This window comes from Neocloeon triangulifer, unplaced genomic scaffold (assembly GCF_031216515.1).
Source record: "Neocloeon triangulifer isolate White Clay Creek 2 clone unplaced genomic scaffold, ASM3121651v1 ptg000002l, whole genome shotgun sequence".
NCBI classification, from domain to species: Eukaryota; Metazoa; Arthropoda; class Insecta; order Ephemeroptera; family Baetidae; genus Neocloeon; species Neocloeon triangulifer.
In genome coordinates this window covers 278,277-304,890 of record NW_026775545.1, presented here as the reverse complement: position 1 = coordinate 304,890, position 26,614 = coordinate 278,277, and the positions used below count along the sequence as shown (strand labels likewise).

Here is a 26,614-nt window from a genome sequence, read left to right as displayed (position 1 = left end):
TTTTGTTTGCCCGTCGCAACCTCAGCGATTCGCGCGCAAGCGCAATAATAAGATGGCGTCGATACTCAACCTTTTTTATTTTTAACAACTTTGCTTGTTGAAAATGTCGGATGTACACGGCCGCCCTTTTGTAGCTGTCTAGATTTGTTGCAGAAATTTGAAGTTCTGGATTATCGTTGAGTGGTAAAATATTTTGCTCTCTTTTAACAAATAGTGCGCGAATTTTTGCGTCGAAGATTTGTATCAGATTACCCGCTAAAAGTCACTTAAGCGCGAAGACACACATTTTTCAGTTGTCGCATTCGTTGGATGAATATTAAATTTAAAATACATAATTCATCATTTTTACCCATGAAAGACAATATCTCAATTATAAGCCTTCATAGTATTTATATATACGCCGTTCAAAACCATATGTATTTATTATTATTTTTATCATGCTGCGTACATAATTATTTTGCTGCAGTTCGATCATTTGTATTTGCATACTAGAAAAAAATTCTCAATCAATTTGATCACCGCATAGATCAATATTATTAAAGAAAATAATTACATGAAATTGTTTTAATTTAAAAATTAAGGAAAGTTAAACAAAAATTTGAAAATTACGGGGGGAAATTATTAATAAAAATTTTTAAGTATTTAATATTTATTTTGTAATTATAAAAATTTGAAAAGATTTGCCTTAATTCAATAACATTAATTTCAATACATCTAGTATAATAGTATTACTCTAAATATAAAAATTTTCCCTTTTTCTCAGAATTGTTTAAAAATTAAAGAAGGAAAATCTGGAGAGCTAAATTATTTATGAATCATTTTGCAATTTATTGAATTTTTTTTTACAAATATTAATTTTTTTTCAGTATTTCGCATATTCTTGAGTCTGGAAATTCCCTTCAACACAATGACGGCTGCGCCTGCTGCAGGAAGTGCAGCAACCTTGACGTTGCGTGAAATCGCATCCGAGGAAAAGTACCACAGCAAGTTGTCAAAAATGAAAATCATCACAAACGACAGCAGCGAGTACAAGTTTTTCGCTTTGGTCGATGACACGAGCTACATCATGTGGGCCTGCGCGTCGTCCGCGGACTGCCGCTGCATGGTGGCCACGGACTTTGACGGTGTCCTTGTCAACACCATCAACTGTCACGCGGCCTTTTGTCCTGCCTCCGTGACCCAACGGAAGAAACGCAAGGAGGAACCAGCAGCCACCATCAAAGAGTTCAACGGCGTCAAATTGCGAGAGGTTTTGGTGCCTTTCAAGAGTCTCGACCGCGAGGAAATCGCCACTGGGGTGTTGAAACCCACGTCAAAGTACCGCCTCATGCTTCCAATCAACAACAAGCTCACCCTTCCAGACTCAATTCCCAAAGTAATAATTTACAAAATTCGACAAAATCTGTTTTTTTTTTTCACACTTTCTCAAATTTTGTTTTTGTAGGCTTATTCGAAGAAGTCGATCCAGAAAGCAACTTCCAAAAAAAGCTCCAATCCAACTCTCAGTCAGCACTGCCGAATGTGTGGTGAAGTCTCCGAAAAAATGACCCTGATCCTTGGTTTTGACGGTACTCATCGGGACCTGAAATTCAAACTCGAATGGCTTCTCTCAAAAAATGTGAGCTGGATAACGTTATTTTTAATTAACCATAATTATTGTCATTTTGACATTTTTTCAGCAAAATAAACTATTCTATTAAACTATTTTGTATTTTTAACCTAGATTGCTGATGATGACAAGCTACCTATGAAGTTGTGTGCGTCATGCATTGTTAACCTGAATCTCGCCTATGACACCTTCATTATGGCAATGCGGACGCAGGAAAGACTCCGTGAAATGGCTGATAAGCAAGGAATCAAATTTCAAGTTGTAAATATAAAGTTGGTGCGTGAATTACTAAACTCTTATTTGGCATCGACAGAAAAAAGAGGATCCGCACAAAAAGATCTTCAACATGCTTTACAAGGAGGAGAGAGAAAAGGTGCCCCTCGGATCCACTTGCTGGCTTTGCAAGGAGGACAACATCGTCGACCTGCGGAAGCACAACGTAGTTTTCCACAGCGAGTTCCTCTGCCGCATCTGCAACGACGCCTTTGCCAACAAAGATGACCTGGCGGAACACATGGAGGCCAGACATCTCAGGTCATGCGAGTATTGCTCATGGTAAAATCTGTCATTATTGAATTTCTTAATTGGATTAACATGTTGATGATTTAGCTCATTTGAGACGCAGAAGGGCTACGAGTTGCATTTAAGGTCACACGAAATTTGCAAGACACCCGGCATGAAGTTTGTGCCGTGCCAGTTCTGCAAAGAGACTTTCCACAATAAGAAGGAGCTTCAAGAGCACCTCTGCACTGTGCATCTACAGGAAATAGTTGAAAAGCAGGGTCCGAAGTACATGTCCATAAGCAAGCTAACAACGTAATATTTGCAACAGCAAAATTTTAGCTACATTTTTTTCATTTTGCATTTATTTGCAGGGTTAAAGAGAAGGAAGAACTGGAAAAAGAGTGTGAACAAGCCGGACTTAAAATTAGGTAATGCTGAAAATAGTTAAATTCGCAGTTAGAATTTTTCAAACTTCTTCAGGCAAACAAACAACTACGACCTGGTTTGTCGGATCTGCGAAGAGAAGTCTCAGAGTCTGCTGCACTTAGTGAAGCACCACCGCGAGAAGCACAACAAGTACTTTTGTGACAAGTGCAAAGAGTCTTTCGACGAGAGATCGGCGCTCGAAGAACACATTCCGATGCTGCACGACCAGTACGCAGTGGCCTGCAACGAGTGTGACGAAGTTTTCCGCAGCGTTATCACCCTGGAGAATCACACAAAGGCCTTCCACTTGAACCAAAGCACCTTCACGTGTCCTGTCTGCAACAGGCTGTTCTTCTCTACGAGCAAACTCAAAGCGCACATGCATCTTCATCTGGCCTCAAATGTAATTATCCTTTCCTCAATTTGTAATAAAATTGTTAATTTTCAACAAAATTCCAAATTGCAGGACCACCAGTGCGCGTCGTGCGGCAAACTTTTCTCCAACAAGGCGTCGTATCTGAACCACCTGCGACTGCACGACGAGAGCCGCGAGCTGCTCCACTGTGCGCACTGCACCAAGACCTTCCAGAGCAAAAAGTACCTGATCGTGCACATCAAGTCGCACCACCTGTCAACGTGGTACTACAAATGCCTCGAGTGTGGCAAGGAGCACAGCACCCTGGACGACATCACGGTGCACTGCAACGAGTCTCATCCGAACGCTGAAATCAAGGTGCAGCGCCTTTCGCACGCCGTTTGCAACTTCTGCAACAGAGAGTTTGGCAGTGAGGTGGTGCGAGATCGTCATGTTTACAACAACCACAGGGTGAACAAAGGCAAAACTAAGAAGTTGAAGAACGAAGATGGGGTGCCCAAAATTAAAAGTAAAAATATTTTTTTTTAATCAACTTAAAGACAAATTATTTGATTCTGAAAAGCTAATTTTGCTCATCTTTGCAGAGACGAGGGCTAAACGTCGCCACATTTGCCGTGAGTGCGACATGGTTTTCCCTACCAATGCTGACCTGGCCCTGCACAAGGAGAGTGTGCACAACTTGCAAAAGTTCTCTTGCGACATCTGCCCAAACAGACACTACACCTACGAAGGACTTCTTCGACAACATGAGGTCAAGGTCCACCACATCATACGCGAGTTCCAGTAAGTTTTAAACTTTTTAATTATTCGTTAAAGGAACGGTTATTAAATTTTTTTCCCGTAGAATTTTAATTGATTTTATTTTGTAATGAATTTGTAAAATAACTTGATTCAAATTTCATTTCAGATGCCCATCGTGTGACGCAATGTTCAACACAAGCCGTAAGTTGGCGCAACATAAAGCTGTAGTTCACACCAAGCTTACAGCCAGTGATTTGGTGTGTCATTACTGTGACAAGCAGTTCACTACTAAACTGACTCTTCAAAAACATATGGGCACTCACACGGAAGACGTAGACCCGTCCATCCAATATGTGACGGTCTCGCATCAAGAGGGTGGTAGTGAAACGACAATTCGCATTGCACTAGAAGGACTCGATGCTCTGTGATTTTGTGATTGTTAAGCATTTATTTGATTAAATTAAATTGCTTGGTTTGATTTTGCAAAGATAATGTTTTCGAGAGCGTGAAACATACACTTTTTTTGCTCCAGCTCTATGTATCTGCAAATTGTCTAAATTGTTTTTGAAATATTAAAAAAAAAAATTGATGTTTGACATCATGTAAAAAATCTTTTTTTGTCAATAATTTATAATTAAAGATTAACCTTTTACAAATAAAGCTTGTTTTTTTGCCCCTCTGTTTTTCAGATTGATCAAAATAAAATTTAAAAAATTATTCCTATTGTAATTTATTGAAATGAACGCCGTAGGCGTGCTACAAATTAACTCTAACAATATAACCTCCCAATTCACTTGGCTTTACATTTTGCTGCTTCTCGGAGACTCATTTTCTTTTTTACACAATCTATTATATATGATACTGTGAACAAACTCCACCACAAAATTTACAGATACAATTTTCCAATGCTTCACAGTGATATGTACTGTTTGTACAAAACAAAAAGTGAAAACCATGACACGCGTATCTGGTGAAAACATGTCTATCCATAAATTGCGCCGCCTTCCAGTTTTCTTTAATCATCGTCTCCGTACCATAAAATTCATCACAAATATTCAATTTCTTCAGCAATTGTTCATAACAAAAAGTTTCAAATGCATTGTTCACTGGAAGGTCAAATTTTTCTTTTAAATCAGAAATAAATAAATCGGTATCGACAAGCTCATACACAAAGCGAGATTTCGTGTATTTTGACATCCCTAGTACTTTTTTCAAGTACCTACTCTTTACACATTCCAGTTTCACAAAATCTTCCTTTTATAAATACTTCCAAATCGCTTCAATACCATACGAGGCCATAGGAGCAAATTTCAGCTCAAATAATTTCAATGCTTTGTCAATCGAAAGCATCCGCAATTCTTTTACACTATATGTACATTGAGAGTAACGCCGCTCTCACTCGCTTTTCGATATGTTTTTTAAAAGTCACCCCTGAGGGCTGAAAAATTACTCCTAAATAAGTAAACTCATTAACAAATTCAATTTCCTCATTTTGAAACAACAAAGAGTCGCCTTTCTTTAACCTCCCTTTTCCTCCATTTCTAAACTTCATAATTTTGCATACATTTAATTCAAGGCCGCGCTCCATGAGGTACATTTTTAAATCTGCCAGGAGTGATTTTAAATCTACTAAATTAATACACGTAAAAACAATATCATCTGCATAAAAAATTGCTTTTATGTTTGGATACTTTTTAACCAGCTTTTGGATATCTGGAGTAGAAATATTGAAAAATAGCGGGGAGGTGCAGCCACCTTGCCTCACTCCATTCGACTGAGTTAATAAATTATTCCCATTCAGGTTACAAATCTTGAGCCATATGCACAGAAAATTATATATTGTGCTAAGAAATATTGAAAATGGCCCCTGTGGGAAAATGAAATCATTAATTGCGCTTGGCCCATAATTAGCAAGATTTAGTAACTTCTTATAGTGTCCTCTAGATTGTTATCTATCGGATGATTTCAATATTTTAGGAGCAAACTTCGATTTGAAGATAGCAAAATATGACGAGGGTACAAATGTCAAAATTAATTATTAATTAATTATTACATAAGTTTCATAATTTTTTCCTCTCTGATTTTGATATTCCTTTGCAAATTAAGAATAATTAATAAATTCACATTTACAGCATAAAAGTTTTGCCAAAAATGTACAACTATTGAAAATAACAGCGTATTTTCCAAAATTATTAAAATATTAATATGCGCCTTCAAGTACCATATTGACCAAAAGCTTATCGTAAATGCGTCAGTTGAATTTTGCGAATTTTGATTATTTAAAAAATAAGCGGAAGCCATTGGTATAAATAGCCTCAATCAAAGGATAAGTAATGTTAGTTTTGACAGCACAAGTACAGCAGCAGTAAGTTGAAAAAATACAAAAAATTTTACATAAATTTTAATTACATTTTTTTTAGAAAAAAAAATGGAAAAGTTCGCCGTCTTCTCAATTATGGCCGTGAGCTTTTTTGCCACGATTAGCGCTCAATTTATCGTCCCAGGAAAGTGCCAAAATGTGGCTGTTCAGCAGAATTTTGACACACCTTCCGTAAATATATAAATTTTCTATTAATTATAATTTTTTATAAAAATCCCTTTGCAGTACCTGGGCCGTTGGTACGAGTATCAGCGCTACTTCTCTTTCTTCCAACCTGATGGCAAGTGCGTGTCCGCGACCTACACAAATTTTAACGAAACCTTCTTTGAGATCAGAAACTACCTTGTAAACGCAAAGTGAGTTTATCAATATATATAATATATAATGGACTTTGCCAATTTTTTACTTTTTTCCAAAAGTACCAACGAGGAGGAAATCCTTCTCGGCTATGGATACCAGAGTAGCGACACTGACGAAGGAACTTTGCGGATCAACTTCCCCACTACCGGTGAAGGTCAGTTATTGCATTTGAACTAAAAAATTGCGACACTACTTGCTAGGGACGTTACTTTAAATTTCGGGTTCCCTTTGTAAATCGTAGGCAATTTCTTCGCACAAGAGCTGTGCGGGTTGCCTAATCAGTGAATTTTGAGACTGGTGTCCAGGAAACTCAATAATTGAGCACAGTTTTGATCATTTTTAAATATTACAGAGGACGGAGACTACTGGATTCTAGGCACCGACTACTCTTCATACTCCGTTGTCTGGTCCTGCTCGAACGCTGGAGGCCAATCCTTGCGTTAGTTTCAATTTTCACCGCGCGCATGTTGAAAGAAACCAAAATTCCATAAATAACTGAATTCAATAGAACTCGCTTGGTTGCTGACCCGTGAGAGAGTGCCTAGCAATGAAACCCTTAGCGCAGCTCAAGTCATCATTGACGCCAACGGGCTCAAGGGCAACTTCCTTGTAACAGACCAGACCGGCTGCCCCCGCGACCCCTGAAGATTTCAGCATTTTTTACTTTTGTAGTCATTTTGTATTTTAAATAAAAATTATTAAAAACACATTTTTGGAGGTGTGACTTTTTAATTATTCCTTCATTGAGTACTTTACCCTTTTAAAATACTGGAATAAAAATTCGTATTTATTTATATTAAAACACCCTTTTTATTATAAAAATATGGTAAATATTACAGTTAAATACAAAATTGTCCAAAACTCGCAGTTTTGTGCTTCCAATAATATTGATTATTTTTTCTCAACACATATTATACCTACAAAATATATCACAGAGTAAAAAAATACCAATGTTCTTCATGATTTAGCATAAGTCTTGTTTATAAAGTACAGTTCTGGAGGGTTATTCACTGGCCCCTGTGGGAAAATGAAATAATTAATTGCGCTTGGCCCTTAATTAGCAAGATTTAGTAACTTCTTATAGTGTCCTCTACATTTTTATCTATTATCGGATGATCTCAATATTTTAGGAGCAAACATCGATTTCAAGATAGCAAACTATGACGAGGGTACAAATGTCAAAATTAATTCTATCAATCTATTACATAAGTTTCATAATTTTTTCCTCTCTGATTTTGATATTCCTCTGCAAATTAAAAATAATTTAAAAAAATCATCTTCACTTTTGTAGCATAAAAATTTTGCCAAGAATGTACAACTATTGAAAATAACAGCATATTTTCCAAAATTAATAAAATATTTATATGCGCCTTCAAGTACCATATTGACCAATAGCTTATCTTAAATGCGTCAGGTGAATTTTGATTATATAAAAAATAAGCGGGGGCCATTTGTATAAAAAGCGTCACTCGAAGAATAAGAGATGCTAGTTTTGACAGCACAAGTACAGCAGTAAGTTTTAAAAATACAAAAAATTTTGCAAAAATTTTTGTTACACTGTTTTTTTATTTTATTGATCTTTAATGACTTTTTAGAAGAAAAAAAAATGGAAAAGTTCGCCGTCCTCTCAATTTTGGCCGTGAGCTTTTTTGCCACAATTAGCGCTCAAATTATCGTCCCAGGAAAGTGCCAAAATGTGACTGTTGAGCAGAATTTCGACACACCTGCCGTAAATATTTCTCTATTAATTACAAATTTTTATAGAAAAATCCCTTTGCAGTACCTAGGCCGTTGGTACGAATACCAGCGCTACTTCACTTTCTTCCAACCGGATGGCAAGTGCGTGTCCGCGACCTACACAAATATTAACGGAACCTTCTTTGAGATCAGGAACTACCTTGTAAACGCAAAGTGAGTGCTGATCAACATAACAGACTTTACCAATTTTTATTAATTTTTTTTATTTTACCAAAAGTACCAGTGAGGTGGAAATCATTCTTGGCTATGGATACCAGAGTAGCGACACTGACGAAGGAACTTTGCTGATCAACTTCCCCACTACCGGTCAAGGTCAGTTATTGCATTTGAACAGAACATTGCGACACTTCCATAGGAATTGTAACTTTATTATAAATTCGGGTTCCTCGGACACCTTTGTAAATTATAGGCAACTTCTTCGCACAAGAGCTGTGCGGGTTGCCTAATCAGTGAATTTTGAGACTGGTGTCCAGGAAACTCAATAATTGAGCACAGTTTTGATCATTTTTAAATATTACAGAGGACGGAGACTACTGGATTCTAGGCACCGACTACTCCTCATACTCCGTTGTCTGGTCCTGCTCTAACGTCGGAGGCCAATCCTTGCGTAAGTTTCTCAATTTTCACCGATTCGCCAAAAAAAAACAAAAATTCATGTCTTAAAAAAATTAAAACAATAGAACTCGCTTGGTTGCTGACCCGTGAGAGAGTGCCTAGCAATGAAACTCTTAGCGCAGCTCAAGTCATCATTGACGCCAACGGGCTCAAGGGCAACTTCCTTTTAACAGACCAGACCAACTGCCCCCTCGACCCCTGAAGATCTCATTTTTACGTTTATAGTCATTTTGTATTTTAAATAAAAATTATTTAAAACACATTTTTGGAGGTGCAACTTTTTAATTATTCCTTCATTGAGTACTTTACCCTTTTAAAATATTGGAATATAAACTCGTTTATAATAAAACTCCCTTTTTATTGTAAATATTACAGTAAAATACAAAATTGTCCAAAACACGCAGTTTTGTGCTTCCAATAATATTGATTATTTTTTCTCAACACATATTATACCTACAATATATATCACAGAGTAAAAAAATACCAATGTTCTTCATGATTTAGCATAAGTCTTGTTTATAAAGTACAGTTCTGGAAGGTTATTCACTCTCAGCCACAACCAATCAAAAGTTTAAAAAAATTCTCCATGGCGAGTAATGCCAATTTAGGTTAAATTTTAATGTGAATAACCCTCAAAACGTGGATTTCTCGGAGGGATCGATGCTTTAAATTGACTTAACTGACGACGATGGCCGCAAGACTGTCGGTCAAGCTGTCAGCGTTGGCCAGCAGTGGAGGCGCAACCAAAATCTGGTAGTGCAGCTTCTTGGTGCGCAACATACTGTGCGAATTGTCAAATTCAATCATATCTGAAAGTTGAAATTTTTCTCAATTTAGTTAAATTTTAGTCGTAAAACAAAAATCGAGATACATTTCGCAGGGGCTTCTGTGCAGTTGTGAACTCCGACCTCAGGGGCTCCCTTGTCCTGGCAGCTGACCTTGCGCGGTTCGACGACCGCTTGGCGCGACCCATCGGCGCCGCACTTGTACACGGCGAACTGAATATCGTGCTGCTCCGTTCTGAATTCCCACCTGCGATCAAAATTATATATAATTTGTAAGTAGCTCTTATGTCTCTTATAAAGGAAAATTTTTGAAAATTAGGGTTAAAAGATATAAAAATAACTTTTTTAATCAATGACATTAGATTTAAATTTTTTAACGACGAACATTTTTTTTTTTGTTAATGACACCAATAGGCGATCAGATCTCAAAGAGACTTTGAGCTTAATTATGAGGAATAATTCTTAGCTAGGATATTACATGCTGGCCCACAGCTTGATTTGTTGCAGAATTATAAATACCGCGTTTTTTGGGGGTAAAACTACACTACTTTTTAAACGGGAAAAATTGTTGAAAGCCATTTGTGACAAAAAGGGTAACCAATAAAATTAAATTAATGAAAATTAGGGTCTTGAATTTTGTGATTATATAATTCGAGTTGCGTAATTACCATAATCTAAATTCTATATTTCAAACAGTACTTTTCTTTACTTTTTTTTATTATAATATAAAAATTATTTTTATTTTATAATTAAATCCTTTTTATGGTTAAAACTAATAAGGATGTCAGGCTTTTTGTTTACAAATTTCACAAATTTTAACGGTATCTGTAAAATATATGTTGACCAACTTTGCCGCAGCTTATCTTTTTGTGCGTCAAGTGCATAGCTATCGGTAAGATGCGTGAATTTTTGTTACGTAAAAAGCAGAGTTTTTGTATAAAAAGCTCTGCCAAATGGAGAGGAGGAGTTAGTTTCAACAAAGCAACTAAAGCAGTAAGTTAAAAAAAATTGCATAATTTACAAAGCATAAATTATACATAACTGTGTTTAGGTATAATGAAAAAATCCTCCGTTTTTGTCACCTTATGCGTGTGCTTTTTTGCCGCAGTCAACTCTCAAGTCATTATCAATTCGCCCTGCCAAAATGTGACCATCGAGCAGAATTTCGACCTTCCCAGAGTATGTAAATTTAATTATTTAAATAATTTTCTTTTATTAGTAAAAATTGCAGTACTTGGGCCGTTGGTACGAATACAGACGTTTCTTCACTTTTTTCGAACTGAATGGAAAGTGCGTGACCGCCACTTACTCGGACAACCTAAACGGTACCATCGAAGTCAGAAACTACCAAGTAGATTCCAAGTAATTTCTAACTAAAAGCAACACAAAATTTTAATATAAAGAAAATTTAAAAGCACGAATGTGTCCGACGTCATTGTTGGCTATGCGAGCCAAAACAGCAACACCGATGAGGGAAAATTGATTGTCACCTTCCCCACATCTGGTTCAGGTCAGTTTAATTTTCTTTCTTTTTCAACTAAAAATTATTTTTTAATTTTATTTTTAGAGTTAAAAAGACAAATCTCGTGTTCCCTAAACGTAAAATTCCATCATGTAAAAGGCGATTAGTCGAACGTTACTAATTTAATTATTATATTATTTTTTTTTTGGCATTATAAAAGTGTTCATGAAGAGTTCTAAAAATTACATTAATATTTTTTTAAGAGGGAGATTATTGGATTCTTGACACTGACTATGACACATTCTCTGTCGTCTGGTCTTGCTCGACCTCCGGAGACCAATCCGTTCGTAAGTTAAAACTTTTGCCTCGCTTTAGATCAAAAGTTAAAATTAAAAATTTAGAATTTTCGTGGATTTTGACCCGCGAGATCGAGCCGAGCGCAGCTACTCTTGCCGTCATCGACAGCGTCGTCGCTGCCAACGGACTGGCCAGTGAAAAGTATCTCGTCGTTGACCAAACTAACTGTCCCCTTGACCCATAAGGATCTCTGATAATTTAATTACGACTTGAATTCAAAATAAATTATTACAAAAAAAAAAAAAACATTTTAATATAATATTTTCTTTAAAAAAAATCATACCTTAAAAATGATCCTTTTTCCGCAACATCGTAATGCAGCTGAAGTCGGTCGCCTTTTTTAACAGTGGCCGACAACCACTCACCGCTTGTTTCGTCCTTCAGGTCTTCCGCCTTCTGGTACATGGATTTGGGAACTTTTCCACCTTGGTGCACCTGTAAATTAATTTAATTATTATCAATATTTTTTATTCAATGAAGATATATAATAATTAATAAGAAAATGAACGAATAAAATTATAATAAAGCTAAATTTATTCATGCTAGAGCAGAAAGTACCTTGTGAGTGCATTTGGTGTCTCCGTCAGGTCCGACCTGGGTGCCACCGTAATGCGCTGGTAGCTGGTCGGTGTTGATGTGCTCAAGCAGGGCGGCCTTCCACTTGCGCGTGTTGCTGCTGAAGATGTGGATTTTCTGCACCGTGTTCTCGTGCAGGAACGGCCGCACGATTGAAAAAGCCATTGAAAAAATGCTCGGCGCTGCTCGGAAATTTGAAAATTTTAATTGAATGAGGGAAGTTTCAAATCCTACCATTGATAATGTAGCAGGCCTTGAGGATTTCAGGGTAGTTCGCCTCATACATGTGAATAAGACTGAGCACAACTTCGCCAGCTGTAAATAATAATTTATTATCATCTTTTGTTTTAAAGAGAGTGAGAATTTCCAGGAATAAATTTAATTTGTTTGAAGAAGTTGACACTCGAGGAGATGGTCATGGAAATGAAGCGATCGGGCTTTTCCTCGTTGCAGACTGGAGAGGAAAAGCCCGATCGCTTCATTTCCATAAATTTAATTGTTTTTTAATAAAATATTATATTTCAATTAAAGTACAATTTAAAAACAGATCAACATAATTGAATAAAATAGAAATTAAATAAATAAAATATTAATTTTTTAAGAGGTTTTTCCGTGGATTTACTGAAACTGTGCGAGAAACACTTGGCTTTAAAGAATGGGATATACAAACCAAAATTTTGACTTTAAAAATTAAAAAATTAATTTTTAAAAATGTCTCAGTTGAAACATTCAGGTCTGCTGATGAGCCCTGGAATTGGGCGAAATCGCGATCCAGACCCAGTTATGTTGCTCTGTGTACCCTAATTTTCCGAGTTTTAATTGAAATTTTGATTTTTTGTGATTACTTTTTGAGACATTTTTCAAAATTAATTTTTCAATTAAAGTCAAAATTTTGGTTTGTATATTCCATTATTTAAAGCCAAGTGTTTCTCGCACAGTTTCAGTAAATCCACGGAAAAAACCTCTTAAAAATTAACCCCTGAAACTGCTTTACATTTTACAACACAAACAAAACACTACTCTACACTAATTTGAACAGAAAAAAACACACGCACACTAAAAATTATCTGAGAATATTAATTCTTTGAATAAAAATAATGCCAACCTGGCCTCCAGGTATAAGGTTTGATGGAAAAATGTTCCATGTCCATGATAGCGATCAGGGTCGGTGCACACGAAGGTTTTCCAGCTTTTTCCAAATTCGCCGTGGATTCGCCCAAGTATTTTTCCAAGCTCATCGCCGTCATTCTGATGAAGTCGGCCTTTGAGACCGAGTGCAGCAACCCCCAAATGTCCAGACCGCTGAATGGCAGCATAATAACTGTTTAGCAAAGTTTTTTAAATAACAAAAAACCTTTTCAAATTTTAAAAATTACCAGGAACACCTTCCTTGTCTGTACCGCAAATTCCACTCGGGAAAAACTGCTTGAGCACCAGGGGTGGCTCCCAATGGGTCAAAAGACGGTCCACGTCCCACCGCGTGCGCCACTGAAGCGACTGCGAATATTTAAATCGATTTTTACAATTAGAATAATTTGATTTGCAAATTACAAACCTCACGAAGCATTTTTTCGGCGGCTTCGGGATCAAAATTTCTCGCTGAAAATAAAATAAATTTAATTGTGTGGTTGAAAGTTTTTATTCTTTCAGTCGCGGTTGCACAAAGTTTTGCGGTCTCGTAAACAACTAATTGCAGCGCCGGATTTTCCTTGGCGGCAAAAAATATTTCGCGATTATATTGCTTTTTGCAAGAAATAATTGAGGACTTTCTCGCGCCACGCATACCTTTGAGCCATCGCAGCAGATACGGATCGCCTTGCCCTGGCTTCAGACAGTCTGAAACGCTGCGGCGAAACTGAAACACACAAAAACCAAAATTAATTAACCACAAACAAAGTAAAAGAAAAGTACAATAAGAAATCCACGTTTGCTAGTTGGATATTGTGAGCGCCTGTTTTGCAGTTTTTCTTTTTCAAAGCTCAGAGCGAAGATGAGAAGTTTGATGCATTTGCGCAGCATTGGATTTTTTTGCCGTATTGATCAGCGCGCGATTGAGAAAGTGAAATAATTCCTTTTTTTTGTGCGGTCTCTCGTTCTGTTGCAACGACTTCGTAAGCTCTAAGTACCATCTCAGGTGTCACCGTCGAACTTTGAAAGTGCAACAAGTGCGCGGAAAAAAAGGGATGATGCTGCACAATCGCTATTCAACGGTTAATTGGCGTTTTGTCCTTAAAGGTGAACGAGAGTATATTGAGTGTTGGTGCAAAGCTTTCTTCGATTGGTTGCACCTGCATTGTTCTATATAACGAGAGAGAGAAATTAAATTGAAAGGGAAAAGTGCAACACGTTTAATGGAACAAGTAAAATATATATTTCCTTGTTTATGGCACAAGAGTACATTTTTAGGTACGTGGCAATGTGCTAAAATCGAATCAGTTTGATTGTTATCAGATTTTAATTGGCTTTTGTAAAGGAAAAAAAACTGTGAGCTGCAGAAAACGGCGCAATTTCCTAACTGTAAGAAAATAATTAAAAAAATAATTTTGAAGATTAATTTTTTTATATAATTTTGTATATTTAAAATTAAGTTTTTGATATAACTACAAAAAATAATATTATTTATTTCAATTTATTACAAAAAATATATTTGATGTATTATATTTTAAATAAAATTCTAAATATTAAAATAATTTTTTTTCAGAAAAAAATAAAAATAAAATATTTTATTTATAATTATATTAAAATTATTACTCATAATTAAACGAATTTAAGAATAATTTTGATCAAAAAACCTTATTTTTTAATAAAACTTACGTTTGTATATAAAAATTCAAACATTTTATTCCTAAAAATTATTATTTAGTTTTATTTTATGATAATTTAAAATATTAAAATAAATTTCCCTAAGCAGTTTTAAATAAAATTAAAATTCTTATTAAATCATATTAAAAACAATTTTATTTCTATTAATTAAATAGCATTTACTGTAATTAAGAACCTTCCCCTAAATTCATGTTATTTTTTAATAAAATTTTATTATTTCCAATATGTTCTGATTCATCTAGTTTTATTTCTAACGCGGTTAGCCGTGTTTATGTTTTGCAATTGAAACGCACGCTGTGCAATCTTTCGCCAGTCGCTTGTCCTCTGGCATTGAGCCTCGATTACGTGTGTGCGCGCGGCGTTCGTTCAACCAAACAGCCTCTTTGACTTTACCTATCTGCAGCAGGTTCTCCAGCTCGGCACCGGTTAGTTAAAATGTCGTAAGCGGCCTATTTGAGAAAAAAACACTGACCTCGATGTGCCGGCGATCTATGCTCTCCGCCAGGCCAGACTCGCACGCACCAGACGCAATTTTCACTTTTCATTTTTTTTAAACGCAGGCGTTATTTTGTGATGTAAACAAAATTAAAATTAATTATATTTAATCAAGTAAAATTTTTGTTTCTTACAAGAAATAAATGGTAATTATAAAGATATTTTGCGAACGAGAAACAAATAAAATAAAAATTATGTGCTCACATTTTCCTCTCTTTGTATAATTTTAATTAATAGAAAGGAGTCAAAATCTGCTGATTTGTTTTGCTCAATATTAAGCATTGCCGATTTTGCCAATTTTAAAATCGGCGTCATTATTTACAATAGAAATAAATAAATATTAGCTCATACTTTCGTCTAGCCACATCTTAATAGAAGAGATTTTTCAAATTCAAATAAAACTCAATATCGAACCATAAATTTTCTAGAGAAAAGCAAACCTCTTGAGTGGTTGTTTGAACTCTGGGAACACTCAAGCGAAAATTCGCCAAGTCACTCCCAAAAGCTTTTCATTCACCTGAATCGGAGCCGATTTCAAACAACGGAAGCGTCGTTCTACTTCCCGGCTATTGTTTCAATCAATTTTTAACAATTAAAAATTAATCTTGATCGTGGATAAAATGATAAAAATAAACACACCTTTTTCTTAACAAATCAATTTTTTTGCACAGACAAACGTCTTTTTTTTAGCACACCCCGTGACGTGCAGAACTTTTCACCGATATTGGTGCTAATTAAAATTTTCAAACTCGCACTGCGGTTGAGAGTTTCTTTTTATTAACGCCTTGGATTATTATTGAGGGCTCTGTCGCGAAAGTGTCAACTTGGCCGGCGCTGCATTGCACTGCATTGTGTGTCACAAGAGAGAAGAAATTAACACACAAAAGGAGTAGAGCCTCTCCCGCGCAATTCACATAAATTATAATAACACGCCGCGTGCACTTTCTGATGCCGTCCCTATCGCTATTTTTTGAGCCAAGGTGACAGTCCATTTAACACGAACCCCTATGAGAAAGTCACACTTTGATATATGCTTTGTATATAAAAAAAAGAAGTGATAAAAAGGTTGCGACAAGTAAATCATCTTTTTTTATTCTCGTTGCAAAATAAATAATAAATCACACTTTGCAACGTCACAAACAGGTATGATATGAAAATGTGCAACTTTGGTGTGGGAAATAATTAAATACCAAACTCGTTCGCGATTACTTAATTTTTCTATACTTGCTTGGATTTGTTCATAATAAGAAAAAGTTTTCCACATTCGAATCATCCTCTAATGATAAATTTCGAATTTTGCAGAAAAAAAGACCCGTGAATCGACAGAGTTACGAAGAAAGGAATTGTAGCGTGAGGATTGTCAGCAGCTTTCTTGCATGTCATTACCGCGAATCGCGTGAGCTTTTGGCGTTGTGAAAAGCGAGTAGCTTTTAGAGCGTAAACTTTTGAATACTTCTCCGAGTTGGCAAATTGGAGCGAAAAGTGAACGGAATTGGCCGGAATTGGCAAAACTGAAGCTCTGATTTCAGATCTGAGTGGCTTTTTTAAGACAAACAAAAATTTGCGATGCGTGAAATAAAAGAAAATTATATAAAATAGATTAAAGGAAATCTCCTTTCATCCATTAAAAATTGATAGATTCAAATGTCTATCGTGAACTCGACAAGTTTCCTAAACCTTTAAGTATTTAAAAAAAGCGCTGAGAAAAAAAAATGCATGTGCTTGAACTTTAAAGAAATGACAAAAAAGCACTGTCATCATAGAAAAGACTTGTTAAGTCCAACGGAAATGAGCTTGCAGCTAAAAATTACTGACTAGAGCTAAAATTGCGTTTTTTTGTTAATTTTTTTCTCAAATACCTTTATTCGTCAAATAATTGTTTATTTACATTTTAACAAAAGATGAAATTCATCATTTTTCAATAATGACCCAAAAAACGAGGATTAATAAATTATTTAGATATAATTTTATACTGCTTTAATTATAAAAATTATATATATTATATTTAAACTTTTAATTTTTAATAAAAATTTAAAAAAAAAAGTTATGTGTAATGAAACTTTGTTGTTATTTTAGTTTCAATTCTTTATTTATATTTAATAATAAACTATTAAATATTGTGTTAAATTGTTTTATATTTCATATTTAATTTAATTAGTTAAAAATTATTAAATTTTCAACAGAAAATATTTTATAAAATTATGTGCGCATATCTGCTTATCATTGTACAATATGCATACATCATTTTGTTTTACTCCATTAAAAATAATTAACAGAAGAAAAGCGACTTTGTCCTCTTAAATGTTGTTTTTTACGTTTTTCTTCCTTTAAATCTTTCAATCACGATAAAACTTGTTTTCTTCACTTCCAAATCTTCCAATTGCCTCTCCCCGCGTGCCAAAAATAATCTTCAATAAAATCAATTTAATATAAATAATTAAATTTTATCCGACTATATTGAAATTTATAATGAAGCTTACATGGAGGCTTTTAAGAAAATTTAAAACTGAATTATTTCATAGTTTGAGCTATAAAGAAACTTCTTATTAACAATTGCAATTATGTATTTAAATTGTGTTTATTTTATCAAAGAATGAGTTGTTAGAATATTATTCACGTACTAACTTGGCAATTAAAAATTATACCATTTTATACAATCATGCCTGCTAGACCTGTTTCATTTTCTACGAAATTCCGCGTCCTGGTTGTCATCTAGTGCGCCGATATAATTGTTACGCGTAAATGCATCGTAGTTGGTGTCCGAGCGGTCGGCCTTGATCGTTCAAGGCTAATTACGCTGTTGCTTTTGCTTGCCCGACGGGTATGTTGTTGTGCCGTAATAATTGAGCTTACGCTCGAGATGCACTTGCACTTTCACGCGACGGCGGCGGCGGCGGCGGCGGCGGCTGCGGACCGGCCAATGCCCCGTTCGCCGCCTGTGTCAGTCACACTCGCATTTCAAAACGACACAGTTTCTTTTCTATGCGTTTCAATAATCGCAGTGATTACAATTGACCTGCGCAATTATGAAACAAAGCCGCAATTGACTCACCCGTCGGTCTAATTGCCTAATATAAATAATAATATAATTTATAATAATATATGAAATTAAGCTTTTTATTTTATTTTTTTTAAATATAATATTGAATTAAGTTTTTCCATTTTTCTGTAATTTTACAAATTTTATTATTCCCCTGTTTAATTTTAATTTATTCAATTAATTTCCCAAATATACTTTTGAAAATATGATAAGTGTGATAAATTGATTGTGTGTTTTTGCTGCACATTGTTGGTTAAAAAGTGATAAGATTAGTAAACAAATTATCTGCGGTCTTCCCAGCACGTACACCCAAAACATACTATGATTTTTTTTTAATTCAATTTACAATTTTACTTTCATTTGCGATACAAATTAACAATAAGGAATTATTTTTTGTGGCCTATATAGTTTTGCAGGGTCAATTGATCAGGACATAATTAATAAAAGCCGTAAAGCTACAACATGACAAAACTGGCCACGTGACTCAGCAAGGTGAAATTTGCAGAAATCCCATTTCATTTTCGTCGGAACAATTTTAATTCATCTGACCTTCCTTGGACACGGCACTGATTTTTTTAAGCAGGATCGCGGCCTTCGTTCCGCAATACGGTTTGCATTTTTCCTGGTTTAAGTGGTTTATTTTATTACATTTTTTTTAAATAAAAAAAAGATAAAATTAAAATATTAGGGAATAAAAACAAAATTTAAGCTCGTCAGGATTGAAAGTAGAGGAAAGTCGCTGCGGTTTTAATTTTACAAAATTGTGTTTCACGGCTTCAATTGTAACCTTGAGAGCACAGGAGCAATAAATGAAGTTTTGTCAATTTGAAAGAGGCAAACAAGAACAATATACAAATAATAATAATCTAGCTTTTATTGTATTCTAGCTGCAAGCCAAAAAACGAGATTTAGCCAAGTGTGCTTGTCAACGCAGTTTGTTGGTAAATATGTGAACAACGTGTGAATTTTGGCGCAATAAAGTTTTATATTTTAAAAAAAAGGAACTAAAAATGAAAATAGTTTATTAAATTTGTATATATTAAATATTACAATAAATATATACCAAATTAAAAATAAGAATTAAATTAATTAAAATAAATATTATTAATTGAATATTGTGATATGTTTGATTTATTTTGCAATAAAATCTTTTATTTTTTTAATTTAAGAATAAAAATTGTTAAATTAATTTTATATTTGTCTTAATTATATTAACAAAATTAATTAAGATTATTACTTATAATAATATATTTTGCTTATATTGCCAGTTATGGTAATTTTAGTCTTAATTCATTTGAAAAAAATTTATATTTATAAGCTTTTTAGCTCATAATTTATAATTTTATTAAAATTTAATACCTTCATGAGGGCAAAACGTTGATCGTCTGCGAGATCCATGACTGCGTTGGACACGGGCGGCATTACAACTGTTTTGAGATGAAGCCTCGGACGTGTGTAAAATTTGATGAATATCTGCGCACACACGTGTGATAAGACAACAATGAGCTGAGCACGCGATAAATGTCTTATCTCGACAACGCCAAACAAAGTACTGGGGCTCGTGCGTTTTGCGTCGTGTTTGAGAAGAGAGAGGTGTGTTGGGTGCGCACCGCCTGCGCCAAGAACAAGTGCATCGGGCCCCACGTTCCCCTTCTACTCAAATGAGCACCGTTCCTTTTCTAGCCCCCACCGCCGTGTGAATATTACATCCTTTGCTTCACAAAAAAATTCTTGAATCAATATTTAATTATATGTTTTAGAGGGAAATTCAGTTTATAAATGAAAATATCTCAGATTTTTTTCCTCATAGTCATATAAGCATGATATATTTTTGGTCAACAAAATTTAATATATTTACATAAATTAAAATCACACAGAGATCCGATTTTTAATGCACAAACCCAAAATGATATATAAATGCAGTATGCAGAATGAATAGTTTTTTGTTAATATTGTCACGGAAATGATAATTAAGTCACAGAGTATCACACACAACGTCGATCTTCTAACTAACTCTAACAGTTTTAAGTGTAAATAAATATAATATTTGTCACCTACTTTGATTATTTTAATAATTACTTTTGAATAATTGTATATTTGCAATCTACACTCTCTGTATTTCAAATAGCTTGACGTCCGTGTTGTACCAAATAGGCGGGTCGACGTTCCTGGTAAAGAAAAATCAAAATTAGATTGAAATGAGATAAGATTTATAATAATTTTACCTCAGATAAATAACGCCCCACATGTAAGTGCGGAACCAGCTGGTTGTGCCCAAATTGGCCTGATACTTTCTGATCAGGATGGGGTGAGGCACCGGAAGCAAACCAACCAAAGTGCCGTGCTGCAAGAACTTGAGAATCTCACTCTCGTCGGTCAAACCCCTTTGAAAAGCAGCGCATTTTATTAAAAAAAATATCCAACCAGAATTTGAAAACCCACTTGTCGATGCAAATTTTCTCGACCTGCGGAACGAGCACCTGCAGCAGGCGCATGATGGTCTGCAGAGGCAATTTGCCCTTCCAGCTCTGCACCCAGTCCGAGGTCGGAATCCACTGTTGCTGTTGCTGCGAAGAAGAAGAAGAAGAACCCTGTGTTGGAGAAGAACTGCCTTCAGTCAGTTGCAAGCTGCGCCGCTGCACACACACAAAAGCGAGAATGGTTAAGCCATGCAAATAGAGCACAAGAGCAACAAGGACATAAAATAAGCTCGAAGCGATTTTATTTGATTTACCAAGGACTGGGCTCTCTTCAAGCTGGTGGACGAGCCAGCCTCGCTGCTTGTGGGACTAGTTTTTCTGGTTCGCTGCAGAGAAGGAGCCTCACCCTCGTCTTCCTCCTAATCAATTGTTATTTTACTGCCCAAAATTTATATTTTTAAATTGTTTACTTTGATTTGAAGAAGGGCGGTTTCAGCAGCAGCCCTGCTCAGTGACGAAGCCACCTCGCTTTCGGGACTGGTCAACGAGCCAATCGTAAGTTCGTTGAGCTGACGAGAAGAGGGATGTGCGGACTCGCGTTCGGTGATTTTGTCGATTGCTAAAATTCAGGTCAGCCAAAATCCTTGCAATTTTGTGCGTTTACTGATATTCAAACCTGGAATGGCTGGCAAGGTGGCCTTCAGAGTGCCCGGCTCGGCCGGCATGGCTGGACGAGAGCCTTCCATGGCCTCTTCCTCCTCCGCCCGCACCTGGTCGGCTTCGGCAGAGGAACTCGCTTTGTCCTCGGGTGGGATTGGCGGAGGCGTGGGCAAGGTTGGTGTCGTCGGGCGGCTGCTGGCCGTGGGTCTCGACTTGCCATGCATCGAGCGCCTGGTGAGTGAGCGGCTGATGGTGCCGTAGTCTGACGGAAGATTGGCCAGCGAGTGGAAAACCTGCCGCTTGCGAATGATGGTGTAGACCAGGTTCGAATTGCCTGATTTTATTTTAAATTTTATTAAGTCTGGATTTTGAAGAATACAAAAAAATTACCGTCAAATTGGTACTGGATTATGTTGTTGAAAATTTCCAAAAGGAAGAAGACCAGGTGGTGGTTCGTCGGGGCGGAAAATAAGAACCAGGGGGTGCTGAATGCCTCCAAGAGGTGCAGCAATTTTGTGCTGGCCACCATCGACAACGTCTTCAGATATGGAGAAACTAATCCAAATAGGTATAATTAAAAAGAATTTAAATCGGACAAGGTTTTTACCATTTACGAGAATTGTCAAAAGACAATCGAAAAGTGGCTGGAGCCTCTGATGGCCGGTGGTGATGATCTTGTGGAAAACCGTGATCAGGAGATCGGCGTGAGTGCCTTGAATAAAAACAAAACTGTGATTCGAAGTTACAAAAAAGTTTATTATGATTCGCACCTGTGAATACTGGAATGTCCATTGGGATGGTCGCCGTGTACGGTTTATTCAGCCTGACTCCGAAATTCCTTTCGCCACTCAAAAGGAGCAGAATAAAAACTCCGATGTGCATCAGACCGACTCGAGCTAATAAAGGATGAATTTAATTCAAGTTTTAAATTAATGAAAGATCTCTTACATTGGTCAGCCCTGGAATCATTCAGGTGGAACAAAATGGGCACCAGAATTTCCAGAACGTCGCTGCTTTTAAGGACAAAGTAGAGGAATTTCTGCGAAGGAAAAAATTTATAATTTAAATTAAAAATTTAAAATAAATTTCCTAAAAAAAATTAAGATTACCTTGTTGTAGTCGCAGAATTTCCAGAAAAAGATGAGCAGCTCTTGATGGAAAGAAACCTTCTTGGTCGAGTTGGGCAAGTAAGTCTGCGCCAGCGGGTTGTTGAGCAGCCGAGTGAAGCCGCGGAGGACAAAGCCGAAGTCCTCGTCACGGTGGATGCGCGACAAATAGTTGATGAACAAGTTGTCCTGGCTGACGTTCTGCTGGGACGGCTAATAATTATAAATTTGATACCGATTTAAAAAAAGCAAATCGAATCTGCTCACGTCAGCATTGGCGCTTGAGTTGGGCAGGCCTTCGTGGTCCAGGGTGGCAATCAGAATTTGGAGCGCCGTCTCGACCAGCGGCTCACGCGAGTCCGTGAATATGAGGTGGTTGTACGGAACCAGACCCAGACCGACTGGATCGTAGCTGCAGCAAACGTTCAGCAGCGAGGTGAAGATCGGCAGGGCGTGTCGGTTCTCGGGAGATGTGAAGTGCGAAACCCAGCGATTTACTTGGCCTGTGCCACTGTCTGCAAATTTAAAAAGAGGAGATTTTATTATCTACACTGTATAAAATTTCTCAAAATTTTCCCATCAGACCAATCTAAATTTTGTATGAAGACTGACCTATTCGATTTTTTCCACCCTAATTGGGATGATATGAAAGTGATTTTGATTTTCAATCAAAATTTTTCTATGTCATTTGGTACGTTTCGAAAATGCATTTTCTGCACTATTCAAGTGATGTTATTGCAATTGTCACCAAGTTTATATTCACTAAAACCGACTATTTCTTCAATTTCCAACTAAAAAAGACTAAAATGACTGACTTTTTATTAATGTTTTTTTTAAGTGAAAATAAAAATTAGGTTTTTTTCAGATTACAAAGAAGGAATACAATATCGATCAAGGTTAAATATTAATAATATTCCATATAATTACAAAATAATATTATGTGTTTTGAGCTCTTTTAGAATAAAAAATCTAATTTTTAAAATATAATTTTTTTCCAAAATATCAAACAAAGCACACATTTAATAAATTAATTTTAAAAAAGGAATTTTAAAAATGATGAAAAATTGCTGATTAAATTTTATTTGATGCATACAAAAAATGATAAAGATTTGAAGAAAAAGAACAACTAAAACCGACTATTTTGGCAAACACCAGCTAAAAAAAATCAACTAAAAAATGGTCTGTGTTAGTTGATTTTGGCTGGTTTTTGTCAAAATAGTCGGTTTTAGTTGATTTCTCTTAATTGAGATTTCAAAATACATAAAAATCCCAAATAATTGAGAAAAAAATCAACCAAATAACCAGATAAAAATCAACTCAAAATAATTTAGACCCCTAAACACCTAAATATGCACGAGCTCCAAATTTTATTTTAAAACATATTTTCGGAGCAAATTTATTTCATATAATGAACCAGATGGACTCAAAATTGATACCTGAAGGCTCGTAATACATGGTCTCACTGAAGCAAGTGAGCAGAAGCTTGAGAAGCTCGGTCCGGTGCGAGTCGTGAGTCGGGTTGTGCGGAAGCGACAGCGCCGCCCCGACGCCACTTTCCCAAATGAATTCGCAGCTGTCGATGGCATTTAAATCTTCCGCCTTGTCCTACAAATCCCAGATATCAAAATTAATTAAATTGTTTTACATAATTTATTTTTTCAAACGTACTGGACCGGATTTTCTGCTGGCCGACACCGTGAAGTCCGGACAAAATTGCAAATCCTAAAGGAACAATTTTAGATCAAAAAGCTAAATTTTGTATATATTAAATTTTACACAAATAGCGTTGAGAAGGGAGTGCGCCAAGGGGGTGGCATGTTCGTTTTCATAGTTTGGGCCCTTGTCCGAGGGCAGGCTGGTCCAGAAGAAGCCGCGCCAGTCCGGGTCCTCGAAGATGTACGGCAGGATGCGCGTCAGCAGGCGGACACAGTTCAAAACGGTTTCGTGGTCCTTCTGGGTGCGGCAGCTCGAGTCGACGGCGCCGATCAGTCGCTCCACGGCCTTGTAGCAAAGGGTTGCCAAATTCTGCGGCGCCTCTTCCCGCAACGCTCGGATCTCGGCCGCCGGCACCAGGGTGAAAACGTCCTGCACGCTGTTCAGGTTCTCGCTCCAGAACTGGTTCCAGAACGAATCGTCCGACGCTTCAATCGGCTGCAATTAAATTTGAAAATTATGTAACTGATACAAATATTTCACACGAAAAAAGTACAATCTTTATAAATTTAATTTTAAAATATAAAAGGGAATTTGAAATGTTAATAATTTTTATTACAGGCTCAAGAAAATTGAGTTATTTGAATAAAAATTCATTTGAAAATCATAAGTAAATAAGATTAAAAAAAAAGATACTTAAAAAGAACAGAGCGCAAAAGACGTGGATTTATAAACAACATTTTCACGGCTAAATATTTCTTGTTTCGAATGAGAATTCCGTCGATTCGGGTGTTTTATTTGAATTTTTATTTTCAAATCTTTGAATACGCACCTGAGTTTTTGATGTGAGCTGTACGACGGCCTTGCGAAAGTTCAATTTAGTGTCCGTGTTGCCCATTTTCGCTATCTCTGTTGTCCAGTCGCCCCCGCAGCCAGCTGGCACTTGACAGGCAAAAAAATTTATGACACAAGTTCAAACAAACTTGCAGGCGCCATCTGTGATCTGCTGAAGAAACCGGGGAAAATTGACGAGGAACGGCGGCGTTTAAGATAATTATACGATCTAGCGCAATCTCCTTATAGGTATGCAACACATCGGTGATTTTTTTTAATAAAGACATTATTTTTTTAATATGTTTTGAGTCCAGCCAACTTCAAGCCACTTCAAGCGGAGTTTACATGTGAAAATTTATATGATTTTTTTTATAATTGTGAATTGTGATAAAAACACTTTTTTTATTCGAATTATTGAACATCATATTTCGATTTTCAAAAGAATTTTAACGTGGATTCAGAAACTGAGCGAGAAACCAATGCTCGGAAAAACGAATAAAAATAATTAAAATTTCCAATTAAAGTTGAAATTTGGACATTTTAATTATCATAAAATTATCATAATAAAACAAAAAACATTTTAAATAAAATTTTCAAGCAGATGCATCTGAAATAGTCAAATCGGTACATTCTTTGATTGTTGCTGATTGTTGTACTCTGGAGTCAATGAGTTCTATTAAGTAGTTTTAATGAGTCAAAAAAGGTCCCGATTTTGTCTTTTCCATAATTTTCACCGCATTTTTCTATGCAAACCAAGCAATTTTGAGATAAATTGATCATGAAAGCCATTTTTAGCAGTTCCTTAAATTCGATCCCATAATTATTTTTGTTTATATGTCCATTTTGTTTACATTCAATGGAAGAAAACAATTTATTAGAAAAGAAAGGAATTTTTGATGAAATAAAATCCGGCTTCCTCGGTGAAGATGAGCAACTTTATTGTTTCTGCATGGTATAGAAAATCAATGCTCGGTTGCAACCCTAATTCATGAGCTGTTGAAATGAAAAAAGCTGACATTTAATCAAATTTAATTACATTTTGAGAAATTAACATGCAAAAAAAATTTTAAATTAAATTACAACATTTTTCTCCTTAATTTTAAAATACAGAATATTGGAATTAATTCAATTTTAAGAATAAAATTTCAAAGCAAATTCAGAAAACTAACAAAATTCAAAATTGTGGAAAAATTGCGTACCTCTTTTCTCGTCGGAAGACGAAACGAAACTGATTTGGGGATTTTAAAGGCAAGAAATGTATTGATGGACAAAACTGCACCACCACTATTGAGAATTTCGCTAAAACTTCTGATTCTGAGGTCAAAAAACGTCAGCCTTGGTTGACAAAGCTTGTGTTTTTATAGCTTTTTGATTTTGGGTTTAGTGCAAATATCAAAATCGTAAGAAAAAAACATTATTTAAATACAATTGACAAATTATTAATGTCAGAAAAGAGTTTTGTTTCAAACGCTTTTTTTGAAAAATCTGATTTTAGAGGAAATTAAAGCAAAAATGCTTCCCGTTTTTCCCTTCGAGGTGGCACCAGCGTGACTCGTTTTCCGCGCGATCCGGAGTGCAGGGCGCGTGCTCGGGCGGCGGGGCACGGCAGGGAGGAGGGCGACGGGGGCGGAAAA

The 26,614-nt window shown here is 36.0% G+C and overlaps 6 protein-coding genes across 7 annotated transcripts; 4 read left to right on the top strand and 2 right to left on the bottom strand.

The window, feature by feature from the left end:
- The first annotated feature begins 38 nt into the window (after window positions 1-38).
- LOC132205169 (zinc finger protein 888-like) lies at window positions 39-4,322 on the top strand. Of its 2 annotated transcripts, none has more exons than XM_059634083.1 (11): window positions 39-183; window positions 867-1,375; window positions 1,445-1,618; window positions 1,724-1,867; window positions 1,923-2,164; window positions 2,219-2,425; window positions 2,485-2,541; window positions 2,594-2,942; window positions 3,006-3,423; window positions 3,500-3,698; window positions 3,823-4,322. In XM_059634083.1, the coding sequence occupies exons 2-11, from the start codon at window positions 908-910 to the stop codon at window positions 4,082-4,084; spliced, it is 2,520 nt and encodes an 839-aa protein (XP_059490066.1). In that variant the 5' UTR covers window positions 39-183; window positions 867-907; the 3' UTR covers window positions 4,085-4,322. The 2 variants fall into 2 exon arrangements, with proteins under 2 accessions (XP_059490066.1, XP_059490065.1); XM_059634082.1 differs by having other exon boundaries at window positions 1,724-1,870.
- Window positions 4,323-5,979: 1,657 nt separating this feature from the next.
- Window positions 5,980-7,113, top strand: LOC132205165 (apolipoprotein D-like). Its single transcript, XM_059634074.1, has 6 exons — window positions 5,980-6,021; window positions 6,077-6,207; window positions 6,262-6,392; window positions 6,456-6,550; window positions 6,749-6,835; window positions 6,905-7,113. Exons 2-6 carry the CDS (start codon window positions 6,085-6,087, stop codon window positions 7,039-7,041), a joined length of 573 nt encoding a protein of 190 aa, XP_059490057.1. The 5' UTR covers window positions 5,980-6,021; window positions 6,077-6,084; the 3' UTR covers window positions 7,042-7,113.
- Window positions 7,114-7,898: 785 nt separating this feature from the next.
- On the top strand, window positions 7,899-9,022 carry LOC132205346 (apolipoprotein D-like). The gene is made up of 6 exons (XM_059634337.1): window positions 7,899-7,908; window positions 7,995-8,125; window positions 8,177-8,307; window positions 8,372-8,466; window positions 8,675-8,761; window positions 8,835-9,022. The coding sequence occupies exons 2-6, from the start codon at window positions 8,003-8,005 to the stop codon at window positions 8,969-8,971; spliced, it is 573 nt and encodes a 190-aa protein (XP_059490320.1). The 5' UTR covers window positions 7,899-7,908; window positions 7,995-8,002; the 3' UTR covers window positions 8,972-9,022.
- A 65-nt stretch (window positions 9,023-9,087) lies between these two features.
- Window positions 9,088-19,885, bottom strand: LOC132205343 (SEC14-like protein 2). The gene is made up of 10 exons (XM_059634335.1): window positions 19,667-19,885; window positions 13,735-13,804; window positions 13,505-13,548; window positions 13,326-13,446; window positions 13,055-13,270; window positions 12,184-12,264; window positions 11,932-12,131; window positions 11,657-11,808; window positions 9,641-9,801; window positions 9,088-9,578 (listed from the first exon to the last, which is right to left on the bottom strand). Exons 1-10 carry the CDS (start codon window positions 19,727-19,729, stop codon window positions 9,445-9,447), a joined length of 1,242 nt encoding a protein of 413 aa, XP_059490318.1. The 5' UTR covers window positions 19,730-19,885; the 3' UTR covers window positions 9,088-9,444.
- Window positions 10,445-11,601, top strand: LOC132205345 (apolipoprotein D-like). Its single transcript, XM_059634336.1, has 6 exons — window positions 10,445-10,547; window positions 10,606-10,733; window positions 10,786-10,916; window positions 10,970-11,064; window positions 11,280-11,363; window positions 11,418-11,601. The coding sequence occupies exons 2-6, from the start codon at window positions 10,611-10,613 to the stop codon at window positions 11,555-11,557; spliced, it is 573 nt and encodes a 190-aa protein (XP_059490319.1). The 5' UTR covers window positions 10,445-10,547; window positions 10,606-10,610; the 3' UTR covers window positions 11,558-11,601.
- Window positions 19,886-20,108: 223 nt separating the features above from the next.
- LOC132204724 (protein HID1-like) lies at window positions 20,109-25,088 on the bottom strand. Its single transcript, XM_059633430.1, has 16 exons — window positions 24,979-25,088; window positions 24,270-24,644; window positions 24,162-24,215; window positions 23,930-24,098; window positions 22,761-23,008; window positions 22,497-22,706; window positions 22,336-22,426; window positions 22,158-22,283; window positions 21,995-22,099; window positions 21,778-21,942; window positions 21,404-21,721; window positions 21,198-21,346; window positions 21,042-21,146; window positions 20,750-20,943; window positions 20,533-20,691; window positions 20,109-20,475 (listed from the first exon to the last, which is right to left on the bottom strand). Exons 1-16 carry the CDS (start codon window positions 25,042-25,044, stop codon window positions 20,412-20,414), a joined length of 2,598 nt encoding a protein of 865 aa, XP_059489413.1. The 5' UTR covers window positions 25,045-25,088; the 3' UTR covers window positions 20,109-20,411.
- Window positions 25,089-26,614: the final 1,526 nt, after the last annotated feature.